This window comes from Hyperolius riggenbachi, chromosome 1 (genome assembly GCF_040937935.1).
Source record: "Hyperolius riggenbachi isolate aHypRig1 chromosome 1, aHypRig1.pri, whole genome shotgun sequence".
Taxonomy (NCBI): domain Eukaryota; kingdom Metazoa; phylum Chordata; class Amphibia; order Anura; family Hyperoliidae; genus Hyperolius; species Hyperolius riggenbachi.
In genome coordinates, this window is record NC_090646.1 from 484961187 (window position 1) to 484989185 (window position 27999).

The 27999-nt window shown below is 44.4% G+C and overlaps 3 protein-coding genes across 9 annotated transcripts in view; 2 read left to right on the top strand and 1 right to left on the bottom strand.

The window, feature by feature from the left end:
• Positions 1-17621, top strand: part of CIROP (ciliated left-right organizer metallopeptidase) — a 70637-nt gene extending 53016 nt beyond the window's left edge. For all 5 annotated transcript variants that reach the window (XM_068242050.1, XM_068242044.1, XM_068242023.1 and 2 more), the window contains 4 exons: positions 5015-5137; positions 7299-7543; positions 16951-17124; positions 17211-17621. In XM_068242050.1, the coding sequence (XP_068098151.1) occupies positions 5015-5137; positions 7299-7543; positions 16951-17124; positions 17211-17418 (750 nt within the window). In that variant the 3' untranslated portion in view covers positions 17419-17621. The remainder of the gene's footprint in view (positions 1-5014; positions 5138-7298; positions 7544-16950; positions 17125-17210) is intronic.
• On the bottom strand, positions 40-27998 carry C1H14orf119 (chromosome 1 C14orf119 homolog). 2 transcript variants are annotated; one of them, XR_011022255.1, is made up of 3 exons: positions 27506-27998; positions 20293-20922; positions 40-250 (listed from the first exon to the last, which is right to left on the bottom strand). XR_011022255.1 is itself a non-coding variant. In XM_068242106.1 (2 exons), exon 2 carries the CDS (start codon positions 20917-20919, stop codon positions 20566-20568), a length of 354 nt encoding a protein of 117 aa, XP_068098207.1. In that variant the 5' UTR covers positions 20920-20922; positions 27506-27998; the 3' UTR covers positions 18764-20565. The 2 variants fall into 2 exon arrangements, 1 of the variants encoding a protein (XP_068098207.1); XM_068242106.1 differs by lacking the exon at positions 40-250 and having other exon boundaries at positions 18764-20922.
• The window catches only part of ACIN1 (apoptotic chromatin condensation inducer 1), a 135444-nt gene continuing 134983 nt past the window's right edge, over positions 27539-27999 (top strand). The window contains exon 1 of one of the 2 annotated variants that reach the window (XR_011022249.1): positions 27539-27861. Coding sequence is in view for 1 of the 2 variants with exons in the window: in XM_068241988.1 (XP_068098089.1) it covers positions 27724-27861 (138 nt within the window). In the remaining variant the exon portion in view is untranslated. The remainder of the gene's footprint in view (positions 27862-27999) is intronic. The other variant, XM_068241988.1, reaches the window with a different exon arrangement.

Consider the following 27999-nt stretch of genomic DNA (forward strand, 5'->3'; position numbering starts at 1 on the left):
GAGAAAGTCTGGCACTATGGTTTATTAGTGCAGCAAGTTGCAAAAAACGTGATGTGGTAGATGCATATGGAGTGCAAGAAGATTAACATCAGAACATAGGCATCACAGTGACATTAAGCGGTACCTGGGTGAAAGGGAGGTTGTTGGTGTGGGCGCCAAAGGGTGCACGGTCCTTACGACCGTTTCGCAAGGCGGCTGCCAAGCTTCATCTGAGGTGTGCACGGGTGTCCGGGACAGCACTTCCGTTACGCTGTAAAGACAAGACAAATAACATTTATATCGCGCTTTTCTCCTGGCGGACTCAAAGCGCCAGAGCTGCAGCCACAAGGACGCGCTCTATAGGCAGTAGCAGTGTTAGGGAGACTTGCCTAAGGTCTCCTACTGAATAGGTGCTGGCTTACTGAACAGGCAGAGCTGAGATTCGAACCCTGGTCTCCTGGGTCAGAGGCACAGCCCTTAACCATTACACCATCCAGCCACTAAGACCCACCCTCGCTAAATGATTGGTCCGGCGTGTTGCTCCAATGGGGCTCGAGGTGGGAGGTGGCCAGCTATGGGGAAGAGGTCGCACGCATACGTCATAGAAGACGCTACGAGCAGCGGCCAATAGCTGAACATCTCAGCGCTCGGGCCATTAACAATAGCTGCAATTGCCTGACAACAGACTGTCATACAACATGGTAAGCCGAGCAGTCCCGCCCACATAAACAACGTGGTAAGGCAGACACGGAAGACAACAGCGGGTATGAGTCTGGTACAAGGCAAGGGATAGACTAACCAATTGCCGCAGCTGAAAAAAAGTACCGCGGCCATTAATGCTAGTCACTAAAAGTGTGGAGTATTCTCAGACACTGGGGGTTATTAGCTAAATGCAGCATGGTGCATGACACGGGATCACAAATAGAAAAGGGATGGGAGGTGGGCTAGGGTGTACCTATGAGTGCGGGTGAAGTGAAAGGGGGGAAAAAAAGATAGCAGTGAGAAAAAGAAAAAGTGAAAGGTACACTATAGAGGTGATGACCCGAGAGAGAGGTGGAATGTCATACCACCAGACAGTCGTCACAAACATATGGAGAGGAACAAGTTACATCATGGTAGTTGAGAATTTCAAAATTTATTATATAGAAAATATTAAAAAATCCCGTATGGGTCAGGCTACAAAAAGCCATATAAAAAAGTAGAATCTAAGTAAAAAAGAGAAATGCCATGATGTAAACAAATGGGCAGCAAGAAGTGGCTACAAGAGGGCATAAGTCGGGGAAAGGAACCTAAGGGTCCAAGAAGCATGCAAGGTCTACATAGTCGTTCAGACCAAACGCACCCATGGCATTAGTACGCAAAATCCAATGCGCTTCTTGTCTAAGCAACAGTTTTTTCTTGTCACCACCTCTACGGGGGGTGTTGCAGACATCAATGCATGCAAAAGACAAGAGATTAGGGTCATTTTGGTGGACGGCCGACATGTGTTCGACTATCCTTGGGCAACCTTTGCCCTTAGGTAGTAGACGCACATGCTCTAAAATGCGTTCTTTGACCATCCTGGTCGTCTTGCCGACGTAAAAACGTTGGCATGGACACCAGAGTGCATAAACCACATATCTGGTCCTGCATGTTGCAAAAAATGGAACGTTACAGTGTACAGGGCCCAACTGAAAAGATCTGCCTGTTTTCATAAAGTGGCAAACTTTACAAAAGCCGCAACAATAATTGCCTGTGGATGTAAATTCACTCAGCCAAGTGCGCTGTGGATTTTTGCGAAAGTCACTGTGAACCAGAGCGTCACCGATAGTGGGTGCTCTTTTGAAAGCTATCAGTGGTTGGGGAGGTAGGCTCTTCTTCAGAACTGGATCTTCAAGTAGAAGTGACCAGTTCTTGCTGAATGCCCACTTAATTTGTTTAGCCATCGGGGAGAATTCAAAAGAGAACACTCCTGAGTTGTTGGTGGGCCTGCTCTGCTTACTCCTTTTAATCAACTCTGATCTGTCTCTCATAGTAGCTTTTCTAATGGCTCGGTCCAGGGCAATTTCATTGTACCCTCTGGCAAGAAGTTTTTGAGATCTTCGGCCTGGTTCAGAAAGTCTTCTAAATTGGTATTATTCCTGCGTAACCGCAGGAATTGGCCAAAAGGAAGAGATTCTGTAACGTGCCGTGGGTGATAACTGTTGGAATGTAAAATGGTATTGGAGGCTGTTGATTTACGGTAGCCTCTGATCATAACACAATCAGGTGTAATAAACAATTCAAGGTCAAGAAAGCAAATGCTTTTTTTCTGACCAATCCATGGTGAAGTGCATGTTAACATCATTCTGATTGAGATACTCCAAAAACCGCTCAAGGAGTGGTGCACCTCCTGACCAAAAGGCCAGGACGTCGTCCACATACCTGGACCACATCCTCAAAACTGACCTATAGGGATTATTAACAGAATGAATATAAAGTTCCTCCCAGGCACCCAAAAACAAATTTGCATAAGTGCATGCGACAGGGGTTCCCATTGCAGTGTCCGAGACCTGCTGGTACCATGAATCCCCAAACAAAAAAGCATTATGTGTAAGGACGAACTCCAAACATTTACACACATAAGCATTGTAGGAAGCGTCCTTTTAGTCCCTGTCCAAATACATCTTTACGGCACAAATACCATCAAGATGTGGAATCCTGCTGTAGAGGCTGGTGACATCAATGGTCACCAACAGGTCCCCCATACACCACGATGAGGACCCAGTGCCACCAAGGACATCAATGGTGTCACCAAGGTGCGGTGGGAGATGAGACAAAAGTGGTTGGAGGATGTGGTCCAGGTATCCGGAGAGCCTTTCCGTGACCGATCCCAGGCCCGACACAATGGGTCGGCCCGGGGGATTGGTCACGGATTTGTGGATCTTGGGTAAACAATACCACACGGGTTTGACTGGGAAGGAAGGCATGAGATTGTTAGCTAAAGCAGATGTAAGAAATCCGTTCTCTACTCCTCTTCGGAGGAGTGACCTCAGGGCAGAATGATAACTTGCCATGGGATCTCCTCTGAGGGGTCTATAGGTTGAGGTATCGGAAAGCTGTCTCAAAGCTTCTGCTTCATAACTCTCAGTAGAAAGGAGGACAACTGATCCCCCTTTGTCTGCCTTACGTATGGTGAGGTCGGGGCAATTATTTAACCAATGAAGGGCTCTACTTTCAACAGGGGTCAAGTTCTGTGCTGCAGTAGGATAAACTAATGCTTTAATTTCACTATCAATTTGTTTTTCAAAGAGATCTATACAGGAGCCTGCTTGTGTGGGAAAGGGCATTGTTGATCTACACGGCCTAAACCTGGTAGTGTCAGACAGTGGTACTTTAACCAAAGCTGACTCAACTAGTGACTAGCGTTAATGGCCGCAGTACTTTTTTTCAGCTGCGGATATTGGTTAGTCTATCCCTTGCCTTGTACCAGACTCATACCCGCTGTGGTCTTCCGTGTCTGCCTTACCACGTTGTGTATGTGGGCGGCACTGCTCGGCTTACCATGGTGTATGAATGACAGTCTGTTGTCAGACAATTGCAGCTATTGTTAAAGTGGAATATAACCCTGCATTTCAACTTTGCTCTAAAACATTATTTACAGTATATTATATGCAACCAGCATTTTTTTTTACTAGACCAGCATTGGAAGGGTTACACAGGGCCTGGAGATTTCTGCAGACGCATCCGAACTTGAGTTAGATACTTTTTGTTTACATAAATGTATCTAAGTGTTGAATGTGACTCATCTCTCTCACTGAGAGGGAGTTGGAGGACAGCCAAAGAGTGTGTAACATTTCTAAATATATACATATAACTAAATAGAATGTAACTATCTGAACATCTGCACAACTTAAAACCTCTGTGTTTAACCCTTCCAATGCTGGTCTAGTAAAAAAAAAAAATGCTTTTTGCATATAATATGCTGTAAATAATGTTTTAGAGCAAAGTTGAAATGCAGGGTTATATTCCGCTTTAATGGCCCGAACGCTGAGATGTTCAGCTATTGGCCGCTGCTCGCAGCGTCTTCTATGACGTATGCGCGCGAACTCTTCCCCGTAGCTGGACACCTCCCACCTCGAGCCCCATTGGAGCAACACACCGGACCAATCATTTAGCGAGGGTGGATCTTTACAGCGTAACGGAAGTGCGTCTTTTGATAGACGCTTACTTAAGTTCCGCTGCTGTCCCGGACACCCGTGCACACCTCATAGATAGCAGGGGCATGTGTGCACCTGCTAAACCACCGCTATCCAGCGGCTTACCGGGGGTCGCTTCGCCCCCAAACCCACCCCGTACAGAGCGGAATCTCTTCCGCATTGAGGCAGGGCTAACCGCCGCAGCCCTGCCTCCCGCGCGTCTATCAGACGCGTACCTCCGCCTCTCCCCCGCCCCTCTCAGTCTTCCTTCACTGAGAGGGGTGGGGGAGAGGCGGCGATGCACGTGTGATAGACGCGACTGGAGGCAGGGCTGCAGCCGTTAGCCCTGCCTCATTTCATAACCAACTTTGCGACCAAGTCTTGCGGGGGTGGGTTTGGGGGTGAAGGGACCCCCGTGTAGCGGCGGTTTAGCAGGGGCACACGTGCCCCTGCTAACTATGAGCTCTGAAGCGAGAATTATTCTCGCTTCAGAGTCTCTTTAAAGCTAGTTGAGACATAGGGCCCAAATACAATTCACTTGTTTTCCTAAGTTTTCTCCTAGGAGATCATTTTTCATCTTTTGTTTAAAGTAACTTTTCACCGCTTTGCAATTCAAAAGGTACCAAAAAGTAGGTAGAAAAGTGCTGTCAAAATTATTCAGAGTATTTTCTTGCTTGCTGGTGGCTTAAACAGCGCTTTATTGATAAGATGTAAAAATATAACCTAGGTGAAAACTTAGGTGACAAAGTGAATTGGATCAGGCCCATAGCCCTAACTCAGTTACAACAATCGGACTTTCTTCCTCTTCTGCTCCATTATGCTTTAAAATACCCCCAGATAATGCCTTGTTTTTCACTCTTTTTTTGCACCTGGCACAGGCTTTGAAGCATACAAAGGTGAGAGGTCGTTGTTATCTGCATCGTTGTCTGGGTCCCAACACCTACCAAGTCAAGGTTCAGGGATCACAATGGACAGACTGCCCTGCTGGAGACTGGATACATGTAATTTAGCAACATTTTTGTGTCACTTTATAAACAACAAAATAGATAATTATAAAATACATCTCTCATCTAACAGAAAAAAAACAATATTTTCAGCAAATGTTATATTTACCAAGGTTAGTTGTATATACAGTATGTATGTGGTGCACATACTAATTCAATGGAAAAAAAAATCAGTTTGAAAATTACAGGAATTCAGTGCTGGATTTGTTTATAACAGTACAATCACAAGACTGAGGTTTTGGACTAGTCCATGCACTCATGGGGGATTTGCGGTATCAACTTTATTCTTTACAAAGCACTCACTGGAAAGGATCTACACAAAGATGTAGGCCAGTCTCCCTGCTCATTTGTACACTATATTGGCAGTTGGACTGAGGAACTCCAGTTCATCAAGTGCTTTTTAAGACAAAGAAAACCCAGAGAGCCCCCATGAGGAGGTGGACTAGTCCAAAACCGGTTTACTTTTTACTGTAATTTAAAGCAACATAGGAAAAAATAAACTTCTAGTTCATTTTATTCTGGAATGAATGGAAATATTATATGTATGTGTACTCTTGTATTTTGCATTTTTCGTGATAGTGGTACACAAGTTCAATTTCTGTCATTCTAATCAGCGAGTAGTTTTGGGAATGATAGCTATACAGCTGAGCAGGGCTGTGGAATCGGTACAAAAATCATCCGACTCCAACTCCTTAGTTTTTGAAACCACCGACTCCGACTCCAGGTACCCAAAATGGCTCGACTCCGACTCCTTAGTCTAATATTTACCAGGGCAGTGGATTTTGTACAAAAATCATCCAACTCAGACTCCCGACTCCTTAGTTTATGAAACCACGACTCCGACTGCAAGTCCCCAAAATTGCTCAGACTCCGACTCCACAGCCCTGCAGCTGAGCAGCGTGTGCTGTACTATGGAGAAGGGGAGGAGGGATGGCAAGTAGTGAATGGGTGAGCAGCATTTCACAGCATGGTGAGCAAAAAACCCCCCCAAAAAAACGCAACTTGTTTTTTGTTTAGCGTTCCACCGTGGCTTGGCAGCAGGCACACTAAGGGCTGGTGCACACCGAGCGGCTTTTTGGGCGTTTTCAGATCCGCTTGCGGGTGCGGATCTGCTTGGTCAATGTATCTCAATGGGGTGGTGCACACCAGAGCGGGAGGCGTTTTGCAGAAACAAATCCTCCCGGGGTGAGACATTTTTTGGATTGCGGAGGCGTTTCTGCCTCAATGTTAAGTATAGGAAAACCGCAAACCGCTCTGAAAAACAGCACTTCAGAGCGGTTTTGCCGGCGTTTTTTGTTACAGTAGCTGTTCAGTAATAGCTTTACTGTAACAATACATGAAATCTACTACACCAAAAACGCTTCACAAAACCGAAAAACGCTAGCTGAAACGCTACAGAAAAAGAAGAAAAAGCGTTTCAAAATCTGCTAGCATTTTGCGGATCTGCTAGCGGTTTTTGGTGTGCACCAGGCCTAAATTCTGGGCTGCGAAGGCTTGTGTGATGATTATCTAGCCCGTGTGCCTTTATAGTCACTTTTTGTTGCTGTACTTTAAGCAAGACTCTTCATTCAACACATTACCAGTCCAACCAGCAGGTGGAACTAAAACATAAAATGTTACTTTGTAATATTTCATTTTTGGTTTTGGGATTGATTTTTAGCACTAAACGCGACAAACGGTAAAAATACACTATACGCTCCCATTAAAAGATGGTTAATGAAATGCAATGAATTTGAAATTAAATAAATGCAATTTGAAATTAAACCAATCCAATGCAGCAGCTGATAATTGTGATGCCTTCAAATCCAAGCTGCATACATTTGCATTGTAACAACATTCGCATCAACTCAGTCTTATTAGCACCCCATTAACTATATCTATTCCCCTTTGCACAAGGAAAAAAAATGAAATCATTTCAAAGAAGACCAAACACTGAATACACAACTGTCTATTATGTCATATGTGGTAAAAAGCACGTTAGGCAATGCATATAGCTTAAATGGGCACTGAGAGTACATTCAATGATACAGATGAGATATTTGTGTTTATACCAAAGTTAGTTGTATCATACATTATATAAATTCATGTTTTAAGAAATGCACATGCTCATTGTACCTAAATACATCTGCAATAAGAGGCCATTTGTTGAATTATGCAGGTACCAGGTTTTGATGGTGTTGTACTATGTCCAGATGGACGGCTGTGCTTGGAATTTGATCAGCCCCCTCTGCAAGGCTCTGTTCCAAGCAAAGTGCCTGCCTCTATCATACCTAGTGCTGCAACAAGTCTGGAGATCAGAGTACTGGTGACCACACTGCCTGCTCTGACATGGACCGCAGAAAAGAAAGTACTTCTAATGGATGAAGTTCTCAGAGTCATTGCACACCATGCAGGAGTACAAAGGTGAATAAAAAGATGAATTATAGCATTGTCACTCAGTTGTGAAATTCTTAGCTGACTGTACATTGAACTGTAAAGATCCTTTTGAATAACATTAAAGGACACCTAAAGTGAGAGGGAGATGCAGGCTGACCTATTCATTTCGTTTTAAACCATCTAAATACCTGGCTATCTGGGTGATCCTCTACCTCTAATGCTTTTATCCATAGACAACAAAGCCATAGACATGAATAAGCATGCAGATCAGATGTTATTGACTGAAGTCTGACTAGATTTGTCACATTATTCTTTTAGGTGGGTGACCCAGACACTATGGATACTAGAGATCAGCAAGATGCCAGGCAACTGGTATTGTTTAAAAAGAAAATAAATGCGGCAGCCACCACGTCATATCAGAAAAATTGATTGAATGCATGGCGCAGCCCATGCATGGCACCTCACTGCCAACAATGTGCCATCACACCTTGCACACCTCCTTAGGGAATTCACGGATTCCGCCAGCGCTAAATTCCGTCACTATGACATTTCCGCCGGAATTTTGAGAAATTCCGCATACCGGCGGAAAAAGACCAAATTACTTACGGTAACGTCTTTTCCAGTAGTCGCGAAGACAGCACCCCTAATGAGACTTGTCTCCCTCCAACACACGGACAGGAATCTGCAAAAGATTTAAATTTGCATAATAGGCGGCCCCAGTATATAAGGCATTAGTCATCAATTACCTTCAGTTCTATACAAAAGACACGGACACCGTAATAATGCTCATATAATCTTTAATCTTTTTTTTTTACCCAGGGTGGGTTGTAGGGGTGCTGTCTTCGCGACTACTGGAAAAGACGTTACCGTAAGTTATTTGGTCTTTCCCAGTACGTCAGCTCAGACAGCACCCCTAATGAGACGATATACACGATATATAAATTCAGGGAGGGACTACAGCCTGCAGAACTTTTCTGCCAAAGGATAGGTCAGAATTAGCCAAAACATTAAGCCTATAGTGCTTCACGAACGTGTTCTGGCTGGACCAGGTTGCTGCCCTGCATATCTGTTCTATCGAGGCTCCTGCCCTCTCTGCCCATGAAGTTGATACAGCTCTCGTGGAATGTGCTTTTACTGGGAAGGACAGCTGCCTGCCCTGTATTTGATAAGCTTCAGTAATCGCTTGTTTGATCCATCTTGCAAGTGTTGGTTTAGAAGCTTTACTTCCCCTGGCATTCCCTGAGAAGATTACAAACATTGCCTCGGTCTTCCTCCAGGATTTAGTCCTTTCCAGGTATTGAAGCAAGCATCTTCGAACATCTAAACAATGAAGCGTCCTTTCTTTGTCATTCGCTGGATTATCACAAAAGGAAGGAATGAACAATTCTTGCGATCTGTGAAACTTAGATACTACTTTAGGCAAAAAAGCAATGTCCAATCGTAGGGTGATCCTATCCTCTGAGACCACACAATACGGCTCTTTTATGGATAGGGCCTGCAACTCTCCCAATCTTCTTGCGGTTGTGATTGCCAAGAGGAATGATGTCTTTAAGGATAAAAACTTATCAGATGCTTGTTCTAAAGGTTCAAATGGAGGTTTACATAAACCTTGCAACACAATATTCAAGTCCCAAGGAGGTATCCTTGTTCTCACCACAGGCTTAATTCTCTTTAATGCCTCAAAGAAACGTATAACCAACTCCTCCTGGGCTAATCTTCTCTCCAGGAAAACGCTCAGAGCAGACGTCTGGACTTTTAGGGTGCTGGTACTGAGCCCCTTCTGGAACCCAGATTGTAAAAATTCCAGGACTGAAGCCAGGGAATTGTTGACCATTGATCTCTCAACACACCACTCATTAAAGATCTTCCAGGTTTTTTGATATATCTGACGAGTCACCTTCTTCCTACTCTGGATTAAAGTGCCAGCCAATTCATCTGAGAAACCTCTTGCCTTTAACAATCCCCATTCAGGTTCCATGCCGTAAGATGCAGAAGCTCCGGATTTTGATGAAAGAATGGCCCCTGAGACAGAAGCTCCGGATGAGGAGGAAGATTGATTGGTTCTGATACCCTCAAGGCTTGAAGTAACGTGAACCAGGGTCTCTTTGGCCAGAATGGCGCAATTAGAATAACTCGTGCTTGGTCCTGTATAATCTTGTTCAAAACCCTGGATAACAGAGGTATTGGAGGAAACGCATACATCAAATGGAAGCCCCAATTCACTGAGAAGGCGTCCACTGCCCAAGGATTGTCTTTCGGGTGGAGGGAACAGAACTTCCGACACCTGGCATTCTCCTTCCTTGCGAATAAGTCTATCTCCGGACATCCCCAATGAGATGTAATTTCCAGAAGAATCTGAGGATTGACTGACCATTCGTTCTGATCCAAAGCTTTCCGACTCAACAAGTCTGCCAGGTGATTTGAGGTCCCTTTCAAGTGGACTGCCCTCAATGATTCCAGATTTGCTTCCGCCCATCTGAGAATGCGACCCGATTGGCACCACAGCAGGTGACTCCTTGTTCCTCCTTGACGGTTCACATAAGCCACCACACTGCTGTTGTCTGATCTTATTAGAACATGATGGCCCTGGATCTGGCTGCTGAAAAACTGTAAGGCCTGCCATACTGCTTCGAGCTCCCTGCTGTTGGAGGAGCTTGATTTCATCTGGTCTGACCACTGACCCTGAGCTGTTCGAAAGTCCATGTGGGCCCCCCATCCCCACGCACTGGCATCCGTCGTTATCGTCGTCTGAGATGGATAATTCCAGAGACGACCCACGGATAGATGCTTCTTGATCTGCCACCACATCAAGGATACCTTGATACTGTGAGGAATCATCACCGCCCTGTCTAGGGAACTTGATCTCCTGTTCCAGTTCTTTAGAATCCACACTTGTAATTCCCTTGAGTGGAGCTGGCCCCACTGAACTGCCGGGAATGAGGCTGTTAAGTGACCCAATGTGGCCATGGCCCTTCTCAGCGAGACTGATCTTGATTTCTGAAAAGAAAGAACAGTATTTAGTATAGAAGAAATCTTCTTATCAGTCAGAAAAATTCTTTCATTAACAGTGTCAATGTTGAACCCTAGATATTCCATAGATTGACAAGGGGTCAGAGAGGATTTCTCCCAGTTGACAAGCCAACCCAGGGACTGAAGGAATGAGAGACATGAGTCCAAATGGGCATACAGTAACCTCTCAGAGGAACCCCAAAGCAATAAGTCATCCAAATAGGCAATAACATTAACAGACTTCAGTCTTAGAACTGCTAAGACCTCTGACATGACTTTAGTAAACAACCAGGGCGCAGAGGATAGCCCGAAAGGAAGAGCATTAAATTGAAAATGTCTTACCTTTCCGTCCAACTGGACTGCAAATCTGAGGAATTGCTGAGAGGAGAGATGAATGGGAATATGCAGGTACGCATCTTTCAGATCCAGAGATGCAAGGAAACTGTCCTTCTGTAAAAGATGAATCACAGAAATAATGTTGTTCATTCTGAACTTCCTGTACTTACTGACTTGTTTAGACCTTTTAAGTTGAGAATGAAGCGAAAGCCTCCTTGTGACTTTGGAACAAGAAATACTGGAGAGTAAAACCCCCGACCCCTTTGACATGAGGGGACCTCCCGAATTACCCTTTTGAGAAGCAAGGATTTTACTTCGGCCTGAAGGGCTAGTTGTTTTGTATGTCCTAATGGCAGAGGAGTGACAAAGAATCTTTGGGGAGGTAACATTTCGAACTCTATTTTGTATCCTTCCAGGACAATGTGCAGAAGCCATGGGTTTGTGAAGTACTGATGCCATATTTCGTAAAAGTGGGCTAACCTCCCTCCCACTGGAAGCCTGATGTCATTGTTTTGTAGTCTTGCTAGTTGAGGGGGGATTGGGCTTCCCTCTCTGGTTTCTGTAAGGAGCCCACCTCTTTCTGGAGGTGGTGGGACGCTCATTGGATTCTGACTTTGGGGGCCCGCGAAAGGACCGTTTGTATTGAAAGGACCTTCTCTTAGTGGGGAAGTTTTTCTTAGTGTCAGCGGTTCTATCTAAGGTCTCATCAAGTTTTGACCCAAACAAAAGACCCCCTTCACAGGGAATACCACAAAGTCTTGATTTAGAGGAATTATCACCCCCCCAAGTCTTTACCCAAACCCCTCTTCTAGCGGAATTTACTAAAGCAGTTGTTCTTGCAGTTAATTTCACAGTGTCATCAGCAGCATCAGTGAGATAGTCCGTAGCATTAAACAGATTTGGGAAGTCGTTAAGTATCTCCTCTCTCGGTACACCTGAGGCAATCTTGGATTGTACATCCAAGAGCCATGTTTTCAAAGATCTCCCTACTGCGGTGGAAGCCACTGCCGGCTTAAATGTTAATGACGATGATTCCCAGGCCCTACGAAGGATATTGTCCATCTTCTTGTCAATGGGATCCCTAAGATTGCCAAAATCTTCAAACAACAAGTCAGTCTTCCTTGAAACCCTTGATAATGACGGATCCAGCTTAGGCGGAGGTCCCCAAAAAGCCTGGTCATCCGGATTAAAAGGATAGCGACTAGACATAGATCTAGGCCAAAAGGCTCTACTCTCAGGACTATCCCATTCTCTCTTAATCACGGACTTCAGAGAGGAATGAACAGGGATAAATTGAGATTGGGGATCCGTCAAACTTTCATACATCTGATCAAGGGCTGTCAAGGATCTCTGCTCAGTCTTTATACCCATTGTTTTATGCATGGCAGCAATAAAGTCTTTCATAAGCTCAGGAGAGAAGGCAAACCTATGTGGTCTGCTTCCCTTAATCACTGCCTCCTCCTCAGAAATTTCCTCAAATGCAGAAATCTCTCCCTCTGATAGTTCAGATTCACCCAAATCTTCCCCCGACCTCTTTCTCTTAGTTCCCAGAGGAATAGGAAGGGCGGCACCTGATCCAGCTGGAGACATAGCAGCAGCAGGAGGATTCGTAACAACTATTCCAGAAATGTTTGCAATAGGATCCACAGGCAACACAACAGGCACAGTAGAAATATTAGAGGTAGAAGCAGTGCTCATAGCCGAATCCTTTATCTCCTTAATAGCAGTAGACATTTCTGCTCTCATCCAGCCCATCAAGTCTTTAAACACAGCAGGAGACTCATTCTTTACAATCTTATCAGTGCAATATTGGCATAATTTCTTAGAGGAGGAAGAAGAGATGCGATTGTTGCAGATAGCACATTTTTTCTCAACCTTGGTGTCTGTGCGCTTGTCCTGACTGGAGTGCGCACTCGATTTATCAGATCTTTTGGGCTAAAACACAAACAAACAAATCTAAATTAGCCAAGAACCCCCATGAAATAAGTCATAGAAAAACTAGCTAAGCAGTGTGCATATAACCACTTGCCAGAGGGGTTTCGGAGCCAGACTCCACAGATAATGCTGGAGAGGGTCCTACAGCGTCCTCCATGATCCCAGCTTACAACACATCTGAGACCAGGATTTGAGAGGCTAAAATACCTGCTCCTGAAGAATTTGCATAATCCCCAGCTGAAGCAGCTCACCGCCGCGGCCCCTGCCGCCTGCTGCACTTCCGGGTCACGTGGGACGCCAGCGTCGTGACCACTTCCGGATTTCCGCATCGGAAGTTTCCATTGCGTGCCCCTGCACGCATAAAAACGCCGCCTTCCTAGGAGAAGCCTCCTAAGTGCTGCCAGGCTCCACACCGCTCCCCCTGAAGCGGACTGCCCAGGAAAACCTCCGCAACAGAGCCCCAGCCGCCTGACTAGATGGCTCCCTGGAGACCTCTCCCTCCTACACGTCCGGACAGGAAACTAGAACTGAAGGTAATTGATGACTAATGCCTTATATACTGGGGCCGCCTATTATGCAAATTTAAATCTTTTGCAGATTCCTGTCCGTGTGTTGGAGGGAGACAAGTCTCATTAGGGGTGCTGTCTGAGCTGACGTACTGGGAAATTAAAGTATTCGCAAATGAAACCTTGTTTATGCTAAATGGTAGCCCATAGCACCTGTTGGCTGTTCCCCTGGTCCTTTTTCTCCCTCCTCCTCCTCCTGTCTTGTCTTCCAGGGAATTGTAGGATGTCAAAAACCAGCTCACATACACTGTCCAGGAATCAAACCCAGGTCTACTGCTTGGAAGGCAGCTGTCCTCACCATTATACCACCAACACAACACACTATAATGCTACATGCTGAAGCCAGCCTAGCATGTACCATTGTGATATACCCAAGAGAAAAATGATCTCTCTCTCTCTCTCTCTAGGACTTAAAACCATCAATGGATACCGGCAGAATTTCACAGGCAAATTTGGAATTCCGCCGGATTGAAAAAGCAATTCCGTTCCGACCAAACGGAACGGAATGACCAATTTCCTCCCAAAATTACAGGAAATACAATTCTGCGGAAAGCGGTGACCATCACTATTAGTGTTATGATCACTTCTGTAGCATGTACTGCTGGCTGCAGTTTTACTAACGACAAGAAGTTTTTGATTTCTTTGCGTGCATTTGCTCGCATAGTTTTGCGTGCGCTTACACTGAGCGTTGATTCCATCTGCAGTCGCTCTGAAGTTAATGACAGATTAATATGCTTTTGTGAAAACAAGCATTGTCTGTTGCAATGGAGCTGCAATCCCTTTCTTGCAGGCTGCATATCATTGTCTGCCCTATCCTGCTGTCAGCCTGTGATTGATTACCATTCACCTGTGTGGGAATCTGCATGTCTGCTCCCATTGGATGACCTCAGTATAAAGGACTGCTTCCTGCAGTGTTCCATGGGCTATCATAGTCTCAGATTCTGTTTGTTACTCTGTCCGGCCCCCACCTCGTTCCTAGTACGTGTGGACTGCGCTGACTCCTGCGAAGGGGTCAGCGAGTCCTCCTAGTTCTGCTCTTGTTATCAAAAGTTGTTACTTTGCTTGTCTTGCGTCATATATTGGTTCATCGCCAATATATACGCATACTAGCACGTTTGTTATTTTCCTTGTATTCGTGTTACGTTAATACATCAGTGTCGCTGATTTATACGTACACGAACTGTTTATATCCTGTGTCCAGTCAGTCAGTTTCCAGCACGTTTTGGTAGGTTGTGCGTATCGTGATCACCCGTGCTTAGCTAGTTCAGTCCTGTTCCTGGTCCTGCTCCAGTTCTTAGTTAGTGTTCCTTGCTTATGTCATATATATCAGTTTAACGCCGATATATACATATGTCAGTTAGTCGTTTGTAGTTCGTTGATAGCTGTAACTGTAATACGCTAGGAAGTCATACCTATTGTACATTTGTGTGGATTACGTCTGCCTTCTTTGACTCTATTTTCCGACTATTCTGTCCTGTCCTTGTGAGGCACGCCACCGCTGCAATCGCATTGGCTGCCTCATTCCAGTCTGTCTTGTCTTGGACGTTTGCTGTCACTTAAGCAGAGGCTAGTTAAGCAAGCGTTTATACTGTTACCTTTCCTGATCTCCTGAGTTCTGGTTTATGCGCTCAGCGCTGCCTTGCGCTGAGCCACTACAGTGGAAGGATTGTTTGTGGCTGTTCGGATCTACGCCTGCTCTGTGCGCCACATCTCCTGTTGGAGTCAGTCCTCTCCTCCACTAAACTGGGGATATCCTGGTTCCTTGTGCTAGCGTGTGTACCTCCTTCACGTCAGAATCCGCATTGTGTGCTGACCGTGGAGGATATACCACCAAGCGTAACAATTAGAGAGAGATAAATCTACATGGCTATCTGGGGTTCTCTTCGGACAACTGTTGAACACAAAAGGCAAGGCCATGCCTGGGTGGGCTTGAACCACCAACCTTTCGGTTAACAGCCGAACGCGCTAACCGATTGTGCCACAGAGACTGTGTACCACAAAGACTGTGCACGCAGTTGCTGTTGAATGATTTTATGGATATGTATGTGTGTCTTTTGGAGGAAGGAAGTAAGTCTGCTCCAAGAAGTTTCAGCATGTAGTGTTGGTGGTATAATGGTGAGGATAGCTGCCTTCCAAGCAGTAGACCTGGGTTCGATTCCTGGCCAAAGTATGTGAGCTGGCTTTTGACATCCTACAATTCCCTAAGTAAGCTCATTTTTCTCTTGGGTATAGCACAATGGTACATGCTAGGCTGGCTTCAGCGTGTAGCATTGTAGTGTTGGTGGTATAATGGTTAGGATAGCTGCCTTCCAAGTGGTAGGCCTGGGTTCGATTCCTGGCCAATGTATGCGAGCTGGCTTTTGACATCCTACAATTCCCTGGAAAACAAGATGAGGGGGAGGGTGGAAAGTTTGGGTCGAATTTGTAAGTCTGTCAAGCAGAAATTCTTATTTTTAGGCAGAAAACCGTTTGGTGGCAAAAAAAATTTGCATTCCGCGGAATTCCACATTTTTCCGCGGAAACTCCGCCATAGCGCTATAGCAATTCCATTCCATCGGAGCGGAATCACAAAATTCCGTCCGGAATCGCTGAAATTTTAATTCCGCGGAATCCAGCGACCATCCTGACTTGTCACTGTGAGTGGACAAGCTGGCAAGGGGAAGGTATGCAGGGTGTAATGCTACAATGTGGGCAAAGTTGGTTGGAAGCCACCTCTACATTACGCACTGCGCCGACCTTTGCATAGAGTTTGGCAGAGGAAAATGCTTCACTGTACAAAAACTTTAGAACACAGATGACACTGATTGAAGTACAGTCATAGGGACAGTACATGAGGGTAGGCCAGGGGCATAAGTAGAGGGAAGCAGGTGGGCCCAGAGCTTGGGGGGGGGGGGGAAGGGGGGGGGGGGGCAAACTACTAACCTTCCCTTCCTCTGATACAGGAGACTATACTCCTGATCAGGTGTTTTGTGGCTACACTTGTTATGGGTGTGAGGATCATGATGGCCACACTTTTTATATGACCCTTGTGAGATGTGTCCCAAGGCCGTGAAGGGAAATAAGTGAAGGCAAGGGAAGGGGTATGAACATTGGGGGGCCCCATCAGAGTTTTGCTGGGGAGCCCCATGAATTGTAGTAACGCCACTGGGGTGGGCTTCATTTAATTGTTTTGCCACAGAGAATCATTTTATCTATAGCGGCCTTATAAACACTTACACCTGGTATGCACCATGCAATTTTCCCATCACATCTACCGGAAATTTCCCCTACGTCACTTTCCAACATGTCCAATCTGCTTCCCATCGACAATTTCAGACACCAATTTTGAGGTCAGTGTAGCACTAAATTGATCCCTTTCTTGATCAGAAGCAGATTGGACATGCTGGAAATTATGTAACGATGGGAAATATACTGTCGCTCTGACAGGAAAATTGCAGACTGTGTACCTGGCATACCACACAGTTCGTGGTAAATCATTTACAGTGTAAATTATTGGATACAGAGGAAAACAAAAAATAAGAATCAGTGATAGATGTGAGAAATATTAGCAGAGTAATCAGAATGGCTCCCCATGCTTTGTCTGTGCAGGTGTTTGCTCTCTATGTTCGCAGTACCAGGCCAGGACTTTTCCTTTATTGTTAAAACTGAAGAGCCCAGTGCCTGCCCTTCACCTGCTCCTGCGACTCCCCTGAACCTGCCTGAGATGAATCTGACAAGTCCAGTCACCTATGAGTCTCCTCAGTTTTCTACCGTCACCATCAGGTAACAAATCTCATCATGTGAAAGACATTTTCTTTTGGCACCCATTAACAGAAATACTAAAACATCATATATATCCATTGTTGCAGGCTGCTGACTCCTGACTCTCATGGGTACGAGCTGAATCTGTCTGCTCTAGTTGGGGGCTCTAGCTGTGCCCTGTTTTGTGTATTACTGGTCCTGGCAATCATCTGGTATAAAGACAGAGTACGGATTGAGCCAGTAAGGAATATTCACGAGGACAGAAATCTTCAAGCAGAGCATGTGGCAGCAAGCATTTGTACGCAGGATGTGTAGACAATTCTCATAGGACTAAAGAAGCAACAAAGGCACTGCTTTTATTAAAAAATAAAGGGCTTCATATATTTTATTTATCAAACAGGTAACTGTTTCACTGACTTTTCATAAAATGGATACATTTTTTACTTTTCTTCACTTGATTTGTCATGCCTGCCATATTGTATACAGTACCTAAATAATAGATTTACTAATACACATTGCTATCATAAAATGAGCTGCCAAATGTGTTGTCTGTTTCAGGGGGGCTGCCATCTTGGCTTTCTATGCTAAAAATACTTATTATAACTTTAGGCATGAGATGAAAACCGTAACATTAGAAGGGGATAGGGGGTGGGGGTAGGTTCAGAGTGCCACTTCCTGTCTGGCAAACTATAAGGCAAACTATATGCAGTCAGTCATTCCCTGGCAGTCTAGTGCCCCCCCCCCCCCTCTACACAATGTAAGGCAAACTGTATGCAGCCAATCATTCCCTGGCAGTCTAGTGCCCCCCCCCCCCCCCCCTCTACACAATGTAAGGCAAACAGTATGCAGCCAGTCATTCCCTGAAAGTCTAGTGGTCCTCCCTCCCCTACACAATGTAAGGCAAACTGTATGCAGCCAATCATTCCCTGGCCGTCTAGTAGCGCCCCCCCCCCCCCCTCTACACAATGTAAGGCAAACTGTATGCAGCCAATCATTCCCTGGCAGTCTAGTAGCCCCCCCCCCCCCTACACAATGTAAGGCAAACTGTATGCAGCCAATCATTCCCTGGCAGTCTAGTAGCCCCCCCTACACAATGTAAGGCAAACTGTATGCAGCCAGTCATTCCTGGAAGAGGCTGCTTTATTTGTGATTTATTTGTGCGCTAAGCTATATGGCCGTGTAGCACACTGTTAAAGCGGATCCAAGTTGAAAAACTAACTATAACAAGTACCTCGTCTATATATGTTATCTAAAGTTTAGATAGTGTATATTCTGGCATATAAAGGTGGCCATACACTGGTCGATTTGCCATCAGATCGACCAACAGATAGATCCCTCTCTGATCGAATCTGATCAAAGAGGGATCGTATGGCTGCCTTTACTGCAAACCGATTGTGAATCGATTTCACCTTGAAATCGAATCACCATCTGTGAAGCTGCCGCCACCCCCTTCCCCCGCATACATTACCTGCTCCGGCCGGCGCGAGTCCCCTGGCCTCCGCTGTCTTCTTCTCCGCGCTCGGCTCCAGCTTCACTGAACTTCTTGCCGGGGGAAGTTTAAACAGTAGAGGGCGCTCTACTGTTTAACCTTCCTGCCGGGTCAGGAAGTGAAGCCTGCCGGAACCCGGAGCCCAGCGGAGAAGAAGATAGCGGAGACCAGGGGACTCGCGCCGGCAGAGCAGGTAATGTATTGCCGCTAGCGTCGGTCATCGGGCATTCGAACGCCGCTATCGACGCACTCCCGACCCACCGTTGATCGAGCAAAATCATCCGCACGGACGGCTCGACGAGAACGGTTGATTTCGGACGGAAATCGATCATTCTGTCAGCGTTTGCGCAACGATTTCACAGCAGATTAGATCGCAGTGATCGAATCTGCTGTATATCGGCAGGAAAATCGTTAGGTGTATGGGTCCCTTAAGACTACTTTTTAACCCTTGAAAATCTTCTGAAAAGTAAGGGGTCATCTTATACGCAGGGTGAAATTGATGCCAGGTGATACGTCCTATTCTGTTACCACCTCGCTGCTGAGGACTGTAGTGAAGCGGCGCAGGCGCACATTTGCAAGATCTGTGAGGCAGAGAAGGAGGTTAATAGGATAGAAGGGTGAAAGAGGCATGTTTTATGGGCACAACACGATCTATTCTTCCATACCGCTGTGATAAACACTTACAAAAGGAGAAATGACCAATACACTTAGGGAGAGTTGACCGATCCAACCAGTCAATCGCCTATATACTGTTATATACTGGGAACCACATACAGTACAGCACCACTATCTGTTCTTACATAGCACCAGAATATGATGATTTTTTTAAATTTTTATTTGGTGTGCATTGGAAGAGGGGTAGTCTTATATGGCGAGTATATCCCAAACTCTATATTTTAACCAGAAAAGTTGGGGAGTCGTCTTATACGCCCAGTCATCTTATACGCCGGAATATACAGTAGTTTACACAGCAAATCTAGCTGCAAACACCTTCAACAGAATATGATTATTTCTTCCTGTGATACGACAGTGTTCTGTTTGTCACATTGTCACAGGCTGAGGGCTGGAGATGCTATCAGCTTGCCTGTGTGTAAATTCAGTCCCCTCTCCTCCTCCCCTCTGCCTCTGAAATCAATGGCTAGTAACCTTCTCCTCCTGCCCAGACTGAGCTCCCATAAGCCCTTGCTCCAGTGCCAAGGCACTGTGAAAAGCTGTGGGCGAGGTTTGTTTTGTTTGTAGGGAATTAGGGTATTAAAACAAAACAAAAAAAAGTATTTGGCTTGAGGAATGAATCTATATGAAAGGAATACAATATGCAATGAGTAAAAGTTTATCTCGGATCCACTTTTAAGCTGCAGTTGCCTGAATTTTGTAAAAAATGGCCTGTTCAGTAGGGGGGTGCAAGCCTGTGGTCCTCAGGCAGTTAAACTTCCAGCAAGAAAGAGAATACACAAAAACATTTTGATAGGACTTTTTCTACTACTTCTCGTTTTTGTTTTTTTTTTAATTGTAAATGCTTGACAGTTGTTTTTTTTAAAGAGAAAATGAAAAAAAAAATGTAGTCCCCCTAGAGAAAAAGTTAATTGCATAGGGGTCCTGGATTGGATTCTTATCCATTGCAGTTATAAAGAAAAAAGGATTGGGATTGTCCAGAACACACGCGGTAAGCACATCATGATGTTTCATGTCACTTCAGGTACCTTTTAAATTGTGTTTTTCAAGTCATCCTGATGCTCAGATTTACAGTGTACAGGGTTTCCCGTTCTGATATTATAACCCATTATGTACAATAAGTTAGCGAGCCTTTCAGAAGAGAAACATGACTGAGGCGGTACAGGACGAAATCAGAGCTAAAAAGGCACAGTCTTTTCTTGCCAGCCACAAATGCAATCATTCACTTAATCTCTTTGTTGGAATATAGTTTTTGTTTCATAGCATCCATATATTTTTCTGTCTCCATTGTTTATGGATCATTAATGATCAGTCTTGCCTGCTGATCTATTCACCTCTTCATAGAACATTGCCACAAACCCTGGGTCCTGTTGTCGCAAACGTCGTAGGAATTCATTCCTTTCATCCTCATCCCAGGCCTGGAACCACTGATCCCAGAGCCTCATCTGACACTGAAATATGCTGGGGGGTGGAGCAGAGAGGCTCAGGCAGTCCAGTCCTTCAAGCAGAAAGCACAATTTACCAGGCACAGCTTTACACAACAAATCCTGAAAAAATTGTTTGCGCTGTGCATCTGTCCATTGTGCGAACCAGTGGAGCACACATCGCATCTCCTGCGCAGGGACATACGAGATGGGGGTGGCTTTGTCTGTCATTGCCTGGAAAATATAGAAACATTGATGTCTATAGAGGAACAAGAATACATACATACCTGTACATACATACATACATACATAAAGACCTGGCAAACTGTCAAGCCCTGCATTGTAGTTTGTTACCACACCTTAAATACAGCACAAAATATTGCTGTTGTGTCTTTCCAAGACAGAATAACTAATGCAACTAGTTAGTAAAAGAAAGAAATGGTTAGATTAGTGAGACTTTGTAACCTTTGAGCATTATTCACCTAAACAGTAAGAATAAGCTAACACGTCTAAAGAGCTTTTCTCTTCTAGAAGCGCATTGGCAACTAAGGAGAGCAGTTGCCACTACAGTAATGCTAGTGTGTACAAGGCATAAGAATGCATTCAGTAAGCAACCCTGGTTGCGTGTATACCATGTATGGCGACCACATAATCTTCTACCTCTGACACACTCTAGGGTCAGTATCACTTGGGTATGTCAGAACCAATAGGTTTTTGGGATGTGGTGGAAACTGGAGTGTCCAGAAGATAACATGGGGAGAACATACAAATGCCACAAACATAGCATCCTGGCCCAGAATCAAACCTGAAACACTTGTACTGTGAGGCAGCAGTACTAGCCACTATGCCACTGAAATGATCTAACTCCTTTAATAACCAGGTGCCATATCTATCTTGATTTTATTTAGATATTCCTGCACATCTTCCTGTGTAAGGCAATTCATTTTGAAGGTGGAAGAGAAATGGGCACCAGTTGGTGCGGATAGTTCAAATATCGGTAATATAGTATTAACGATACTAAACTATCGACTTACCCAGTCCCTTATTCAGACACTAACCTTCATTCCTGATGCCTAATACTAACCTCCCCTCCTAATGTCAAACTCTAATCTCTCCTTGGATACCCAACACTAACCTCATCTCCAAATACATAACACTACCCCCACCCCTCCAAATGCCTAACACTAACACTGTCAGAATTCTTGTGCTTTATTTATGCAGGAAAAGCTGTCAGATGTGTAGGTTTTAAGTTTTAACGTTCTATGCAAAATGTCATCGTAAACTGTAAAGTTGGGGTCCTTCTTTAAAAAATTGCTCTGTGACATCTCAGCATATTCCAGGCTGGGAAGCTTAAAAGATTATTTTAGTTACAGAAGCTAAAACATTTTTTTTGTTTATGTTAGAAGCAACTTTCAAATGTCAAGTACTGTGTGAAGACTGAAAAGAAGAAGTTTAAAAAGTCACATTACTGCAGCAGTCATATATATACACATTTTCTCAATTATTACATATAAATATTATTAACAAATATGAATAATCAATACAGTCCTTCTAAAGAAAGTAATAATTATTGTTAAACCCTATATAATATAATTTAATATTTTGAAATACATTGAAATGCTGAATTCTGCGGTGAAAGTTTCAAAACACATTAGAAGTATTCCACATTAATGTTTGGGGTAGGAGGTCTTATCAAAAATTCTGGAATGTCAATAGAGCTTTACAAGGTTTTTGTGAGAAAACGTGGAAAAGCCGCCGCGTGTGCTCAGAACAAGGCGGCTGATTCCGCATCCAACGCGGCGGTTTGCATGCGTAGGCCTACATCTGCCAGTATGGCTAAACGCGGAGAAACCGCCGCATGCCCTGATAGCGGTGCGGCTGGTTCCGCGTCCAGCGCGGCGGGTGGTACACAACACGTCTGGTGTGGCTGGGACTGATAGTCCACACAGGTTCAGAAGGACGCGCGCGCGCTGAGAGGCAGAACTTTTATGACAGCCAGAAGGGAGTCAGCTGACCAAGCCAGTCAGCTGACGATTCAACCAGTTCCCATTGGTCCAGCACTTAGGGGAGGCGCTGGAGAGCGCTGTGCTATATATACCGGGTGCTGGTCATTCACTGGTTGTCTGCTGTTGCGATCACTACGTGGAAGCACTCAGACCTTATTGTTAGAATCTGTGTTACCATTCTGTTATACTTCAGACTAGTTCCAGGGTGTTGATGATCACGGACCTCACACCCAAGATTAGGGACTTGTGTTACCATTCTGTTATACTTCAGACTAGTTCCAGGGTGTTGATGATCACGGACCTCACATCTAAGACTAGGGACTTGTGTTATCATTCTGTTATATGTCAGACTAGTTCCAGGGTGTTGATGATCACGGACCTCACACCCAAGACTAGGGACTTGTGTTATCATTCTGTTATATGTCAGACTAGTTCCAGGGTGTTGATGATCACGGACCTCACACCCAAGACTAGGGACTTGTGTTATCATTCTGTTATATGTCAGACTAGTTCCAGGGTGTTGATGATCACGGACCTCACACCCAAGACTAGGGACTTGTGTTATCATTCTGTTATATGTCAGACTAGTTCCAGGGTGTTGATGATCACGGACCTCACACCCAAGACTAGGCATTGTTTATTATCTGTTATGACTTACTGCGCAAACTACTGTATGCAGTTTCATTTCTATGAGAGACACTTCCTACAGGCAGCCACACAGCATACCAGAATAATGAAAGCAGACAGATGAAAGGCTGCAGCAGCCCTGCTTGTCTATAGTCTCATAAAAGCTAGACAGCACATCCAGAACAACTCATAACCCGGAAGCAGAACAGGTATGAGCCGGCGGCCATATTGGATATTTCCTAGAGCAATAATGGATTAAAAACACTCAAAAAGGCACACCAGAGTGGCGAAATTATCAGCTTGATCTGGATTAAAGATTCTGAATTTTATTGGAGAGCTGTTTGCCTGGTTCATACACCAAAACGCTAGATCCACCTGTTGTCTGAGGTGGCAACCATCTGGTGAGCAGTTTGGCATCATTCACTGGGCTTGGCACGGAGGCACCACTTGTCACCCCGGGTGTTTTTTGCAAGGGTTCACAAAGTCTGGGATCTATTGACTGGCAGTAATGCACTATGTGCAGTGTATTTGTTTTTGTTTTATAGATTAAAGAGTCTGAAGAAGAGGAGCGCTGACATACATCATTTCACATTGTCTATTGCTGGACTCCTTTTGATAGCGCATACTCGTTTGTTGGGTCATATGTACTTTTAAAATTGCATATTTTGGGCAGTATATCATTTACTATTTTATGTCACCAAGGTTTACCCATTTTTTTTAGATAGCTATAACGGGCAGGCGCAGTTTGCATATACAATATTGTTATGACTTACTGCTTTCCTGACCACTCCTCTGTTCACTGATTCGGTACTTCGCTATATCTGATACTCTGTTGCCAAACCCTGCGTGCCTTAGGATTACCGAATCAGCCTCCTGTCTTTGTACTTTGTATGTCCGTGTGTTGCCGACCTGGCTTGTCCGACCTTGAGAACTATCTCCTCAGTTAAGAGATAGTTCACGGATCAGTCAGTGACATCCTCCCATTGGTGTCACTCACACTCTGGTCCTTTCCTCTCCCAGCCTGACTCCTCCCTGCGGGAGATTCTCAGGCTGCTGAAAGGTACTCATTCTCTAGTGCAGTATTCCTTACTGCCTTTGTACCTGTCCTCCAGATATTGTTCTCAAAGTATTACTGTTGCACCAAACACTCATATCACTCAGGTGTCCAGAGGTTAGTAATATATCTGATTATCGGTGATACTGTAGATCATCAATAATCGGGTATATATCTGTATTTTTGGTGATACTGCAGATCACCAATAATCAGACCCTCTCTGTGTTACACCGATCGTTACAGTTTTTTCTATTGTCCCGTATTTAGGACAATTATGCCACCTGGCGGCTTCATAGTTTTATAATTAATATTATTAATACTGCTTGTTATTTACATGATGAAATGATGACATCTGCCGGAGGAAAGGCAAATATATAGAACATGATTTTATATTAAGTTTTAATATGCAATTATATCCTATATGATTAATTGTTTTAAGAAGAATTATATAATAAGCTTTATATTTAAATAAGTATAATAGAAGCCCTGTATATTTCAATAAGACTTAAAGTGCTGAAGACTCTTTACAGTGTTACAGTGTCAACCTGACCAATCTTATGTCTGGGAAAGTACAGACACATTCCAAACTAATTAGCTGAAGGACACATCCTCAGAAATGCATCATGAATTACATTGTTTAATGTTTGGAAGTCCCAACGTCTGGAGCAAATAAGTCAACCAGCAGACAAGATGGCTGGTGACGTCCATTTTTAATTAAATGCGTCAAATATGACCAGATATCAAATGTCGGAATGTATAAAGATTCCAAATGACGTTAATTCTCACAAGATAAGGCAATTAAGGAGTTTATAAACAAATCTGTTATGGTTATTTTAAATGTCAACTATTTACAGTATTCAAAACAAAGATAGCGTTTGACATGAAAATTTCAGCCAATCAGAACCTGGGATTTAGGGAAAGTCCAGATTAGGTAGCCATATTGCATCCAATAACTATAAAAGTAGGAGCTGAGAGCTCATAATTTGCACTAGCCTACCAATCTCCTGAGAAGACACACGAGGCAGAAGATACCTTCCCACACGTGGGAAGATACCTTCCCACACGTGGTTCTAGATGCTGAAGAGACGACAGCGAAGGGGTAATATGCTTAATATTCTGGTGATTTACTTTATTAATTTTTCAGCATTAAGTTCTGTTCAGATGTTAGCAAGAAGTTTTTTTAGAAGCTATTTTTTATGTAATTTCTTTAAGAAGATTACTACAAGTTTTACACAGCTACTAGATGCACAGCTATTGATACAAATGAGACTACTTTTGATCTTATTCTACATAACACAACTGTTATATTCTTTTTTGAATGTACTTAGAAGATTAAAGATTGCTTGGCTCTAAAGCCTTGATGAGATGGAATACTGTTAGAAGGAAAAACTACTTGGAACTGTTCGTATTTTGTATATATGCTGTACGATAAGCAAATACAATTTTCTATATAAAAATCATATACTGAGTACTCTGATTCATTTCAAGGTACACCGCCAATGTATAATTACTGTTATACAGGGTTTAGACCCTACTATCCCGGATTTATATGATAGCAACGCTTTAAAGAGACTCCGTAACAAAAATTGCATCCTGTTTTTTATCATCCTACAAGTTCAAAAAGCTATTCTAATGTGTTCTGGCTTACTGCAGCACTCTATACTATCACTGTCTCTGTAATAAATCAATGTATCTTTCCCCTGTCAGATTTGTCAGCCTGTGTCTGGAAGGCTGCCAAGTTCTTCAGTGTTGTGGTTCTGCTATGAACTCCCCCTTCCAGGCCCCTCTATGCACACTGCCTGTGTGTTATTTAGGATTAGAGCAGCTTCTCTCTTATCTTTTACAAGCTGGATAAATCGTCCTCTGAGCTGGCTGGGCTTTCACATACTGAAGAATTACAGACAAGGGCAAAGCTGTTTGCAGGAAGAAACAAGCAGCCTGAAACTTCAGTGCATGAGAACAGGGGGAAAGAAACACACAAATGATCTCTTGAGATTCAAAAGGAAGGCTGTATACAGCCTGCTTGTGTATGGATGTATTTTCTATGTGTGGACATACTGTACATCAACCTACTTCCTGTTTTGGTGGCCATTTTGTTTGTTTATAAACAAACTTTTTAAAACTGTTTTAAACCACTTTTAATGCGGCGAGGAGCGGCGAAATTGTGTCAGAGGGTAATAGGAGATGTCCCCTAACGCACTGGTATGTTTACTTTTGTGCGATTTTAACAATACAGATTCTCTTTAAAGGCTGGTCCTTTACTGAGTTAGCAAATATGAAAAAGGCAAGAACTGCTCAGGTTTTTGACAACACTCCTCCCCTAATGAATAACACTACCCATCAAAGAAGGTGGCTGGCGGGCCCCTTGACACCCACTAAGCCCCAAGCACCTGCCTAGGTTGCCTGGTGAATGATCCTGCTCTGGGTCACTGCTATTCTCACACTTGACAAGATAGTAAAGGAAGGTCCGCAACGATGTCTCTTCTAGATGCTCAATGTTTATTTAGGACGTATCCTCATATCAGTAAAAGCACAGCTGACATGTTTCGGGCCAGGTTTGCCCTTATTCATAGCTCTCCGACAGCCTGCAGTGCAGCGGTGAGCCTTCCCTTTCTTCTATTCTCGCACTTGGCAGCAATCTCCAGGCTGATTTTGTCGGCTATAGTCTCAGTTGGGAATGAGTTTACACATGTGTGTCATTGCATCACTTTTCATGTATGCACATACAAGAGCTGGCTATGTTATATCCTTACTGAAAGCACTAAGCATTTTACTTAGTGCTGATGTCTCTGAAGCTTACACCAGATATGACTTCGGTGTGTATGACTAGTACTTCTATCTTCCACTCCAGTAATCAACCTTTCGTGAGCCAAACTAAGGAAGGGAATAATTCTCCCAAATAAACATGAGATGCCAGCTGCCCTTACACTGAACACCTAATTAGTGTGTGCATAGTAGTGTGAATCAGCTCTAATAAGCAGCCGCCAATTTTACCCAAGAATTGCCGAAGCATGTTTGCACTCCATCCTAGCAACAGGTTACGCCGCGTTTGGCGAAGCAATACCCTGAAGCGCCACTAGATGTAGCGCTTGCTCCACATCTTCCGCACCCAAAACAAAACAGCACTTACCACGAGAAAGAGGCGCACGTGGGCGGAGCTTTGCTGCTGAGCGAATGTGATGAAACAGGAAGGAGGAGAGAAGCGATTTTCCGACAGGACCCGAGCGCGGAGGCGGAAGTGCCCGAGGCTGACGTCACGCAGCGGGATCGGCCGAACTCGGTCGTATAGCGCCCCACGGCCGGTGCTCAGCGCTCTTGCTGCGTTTGGGAGCACTTGGGGCGGACAGAATGGCAGAACTTGAGGATGTAACGCTAGACGGGAGGCCGCTGGACAGCCTTCGGGTTACCGACTTAAGGGCGGCTCTAGAAGAGCGAGGACTAGCTAAGGGCGGCCAGAAGAGCGCACTCATGAAGCGTTTAAAGGGGGTGAGTAGGATAACCGCATCGTTCGTCTCCTATGTTATAACGGCACCTTTCGCGGAAGCGCGCACTCCCCACAACAATCTTCTTGCGCGCTCCCGCCGCCCCCTCCTCCTGTGGGCTGCCCTAGTGCGCCTGCGCATA

What these genes read in the sequence shown, in the direction of transcription:
- C1H14orf119 (XM_068242106.1), bottom strand. Translation starts at nt 20,919, where the DNA reads ATGACAGACAAAGCCACCCCCATCTCGTATGTCCCTGCGCAGGAGATG.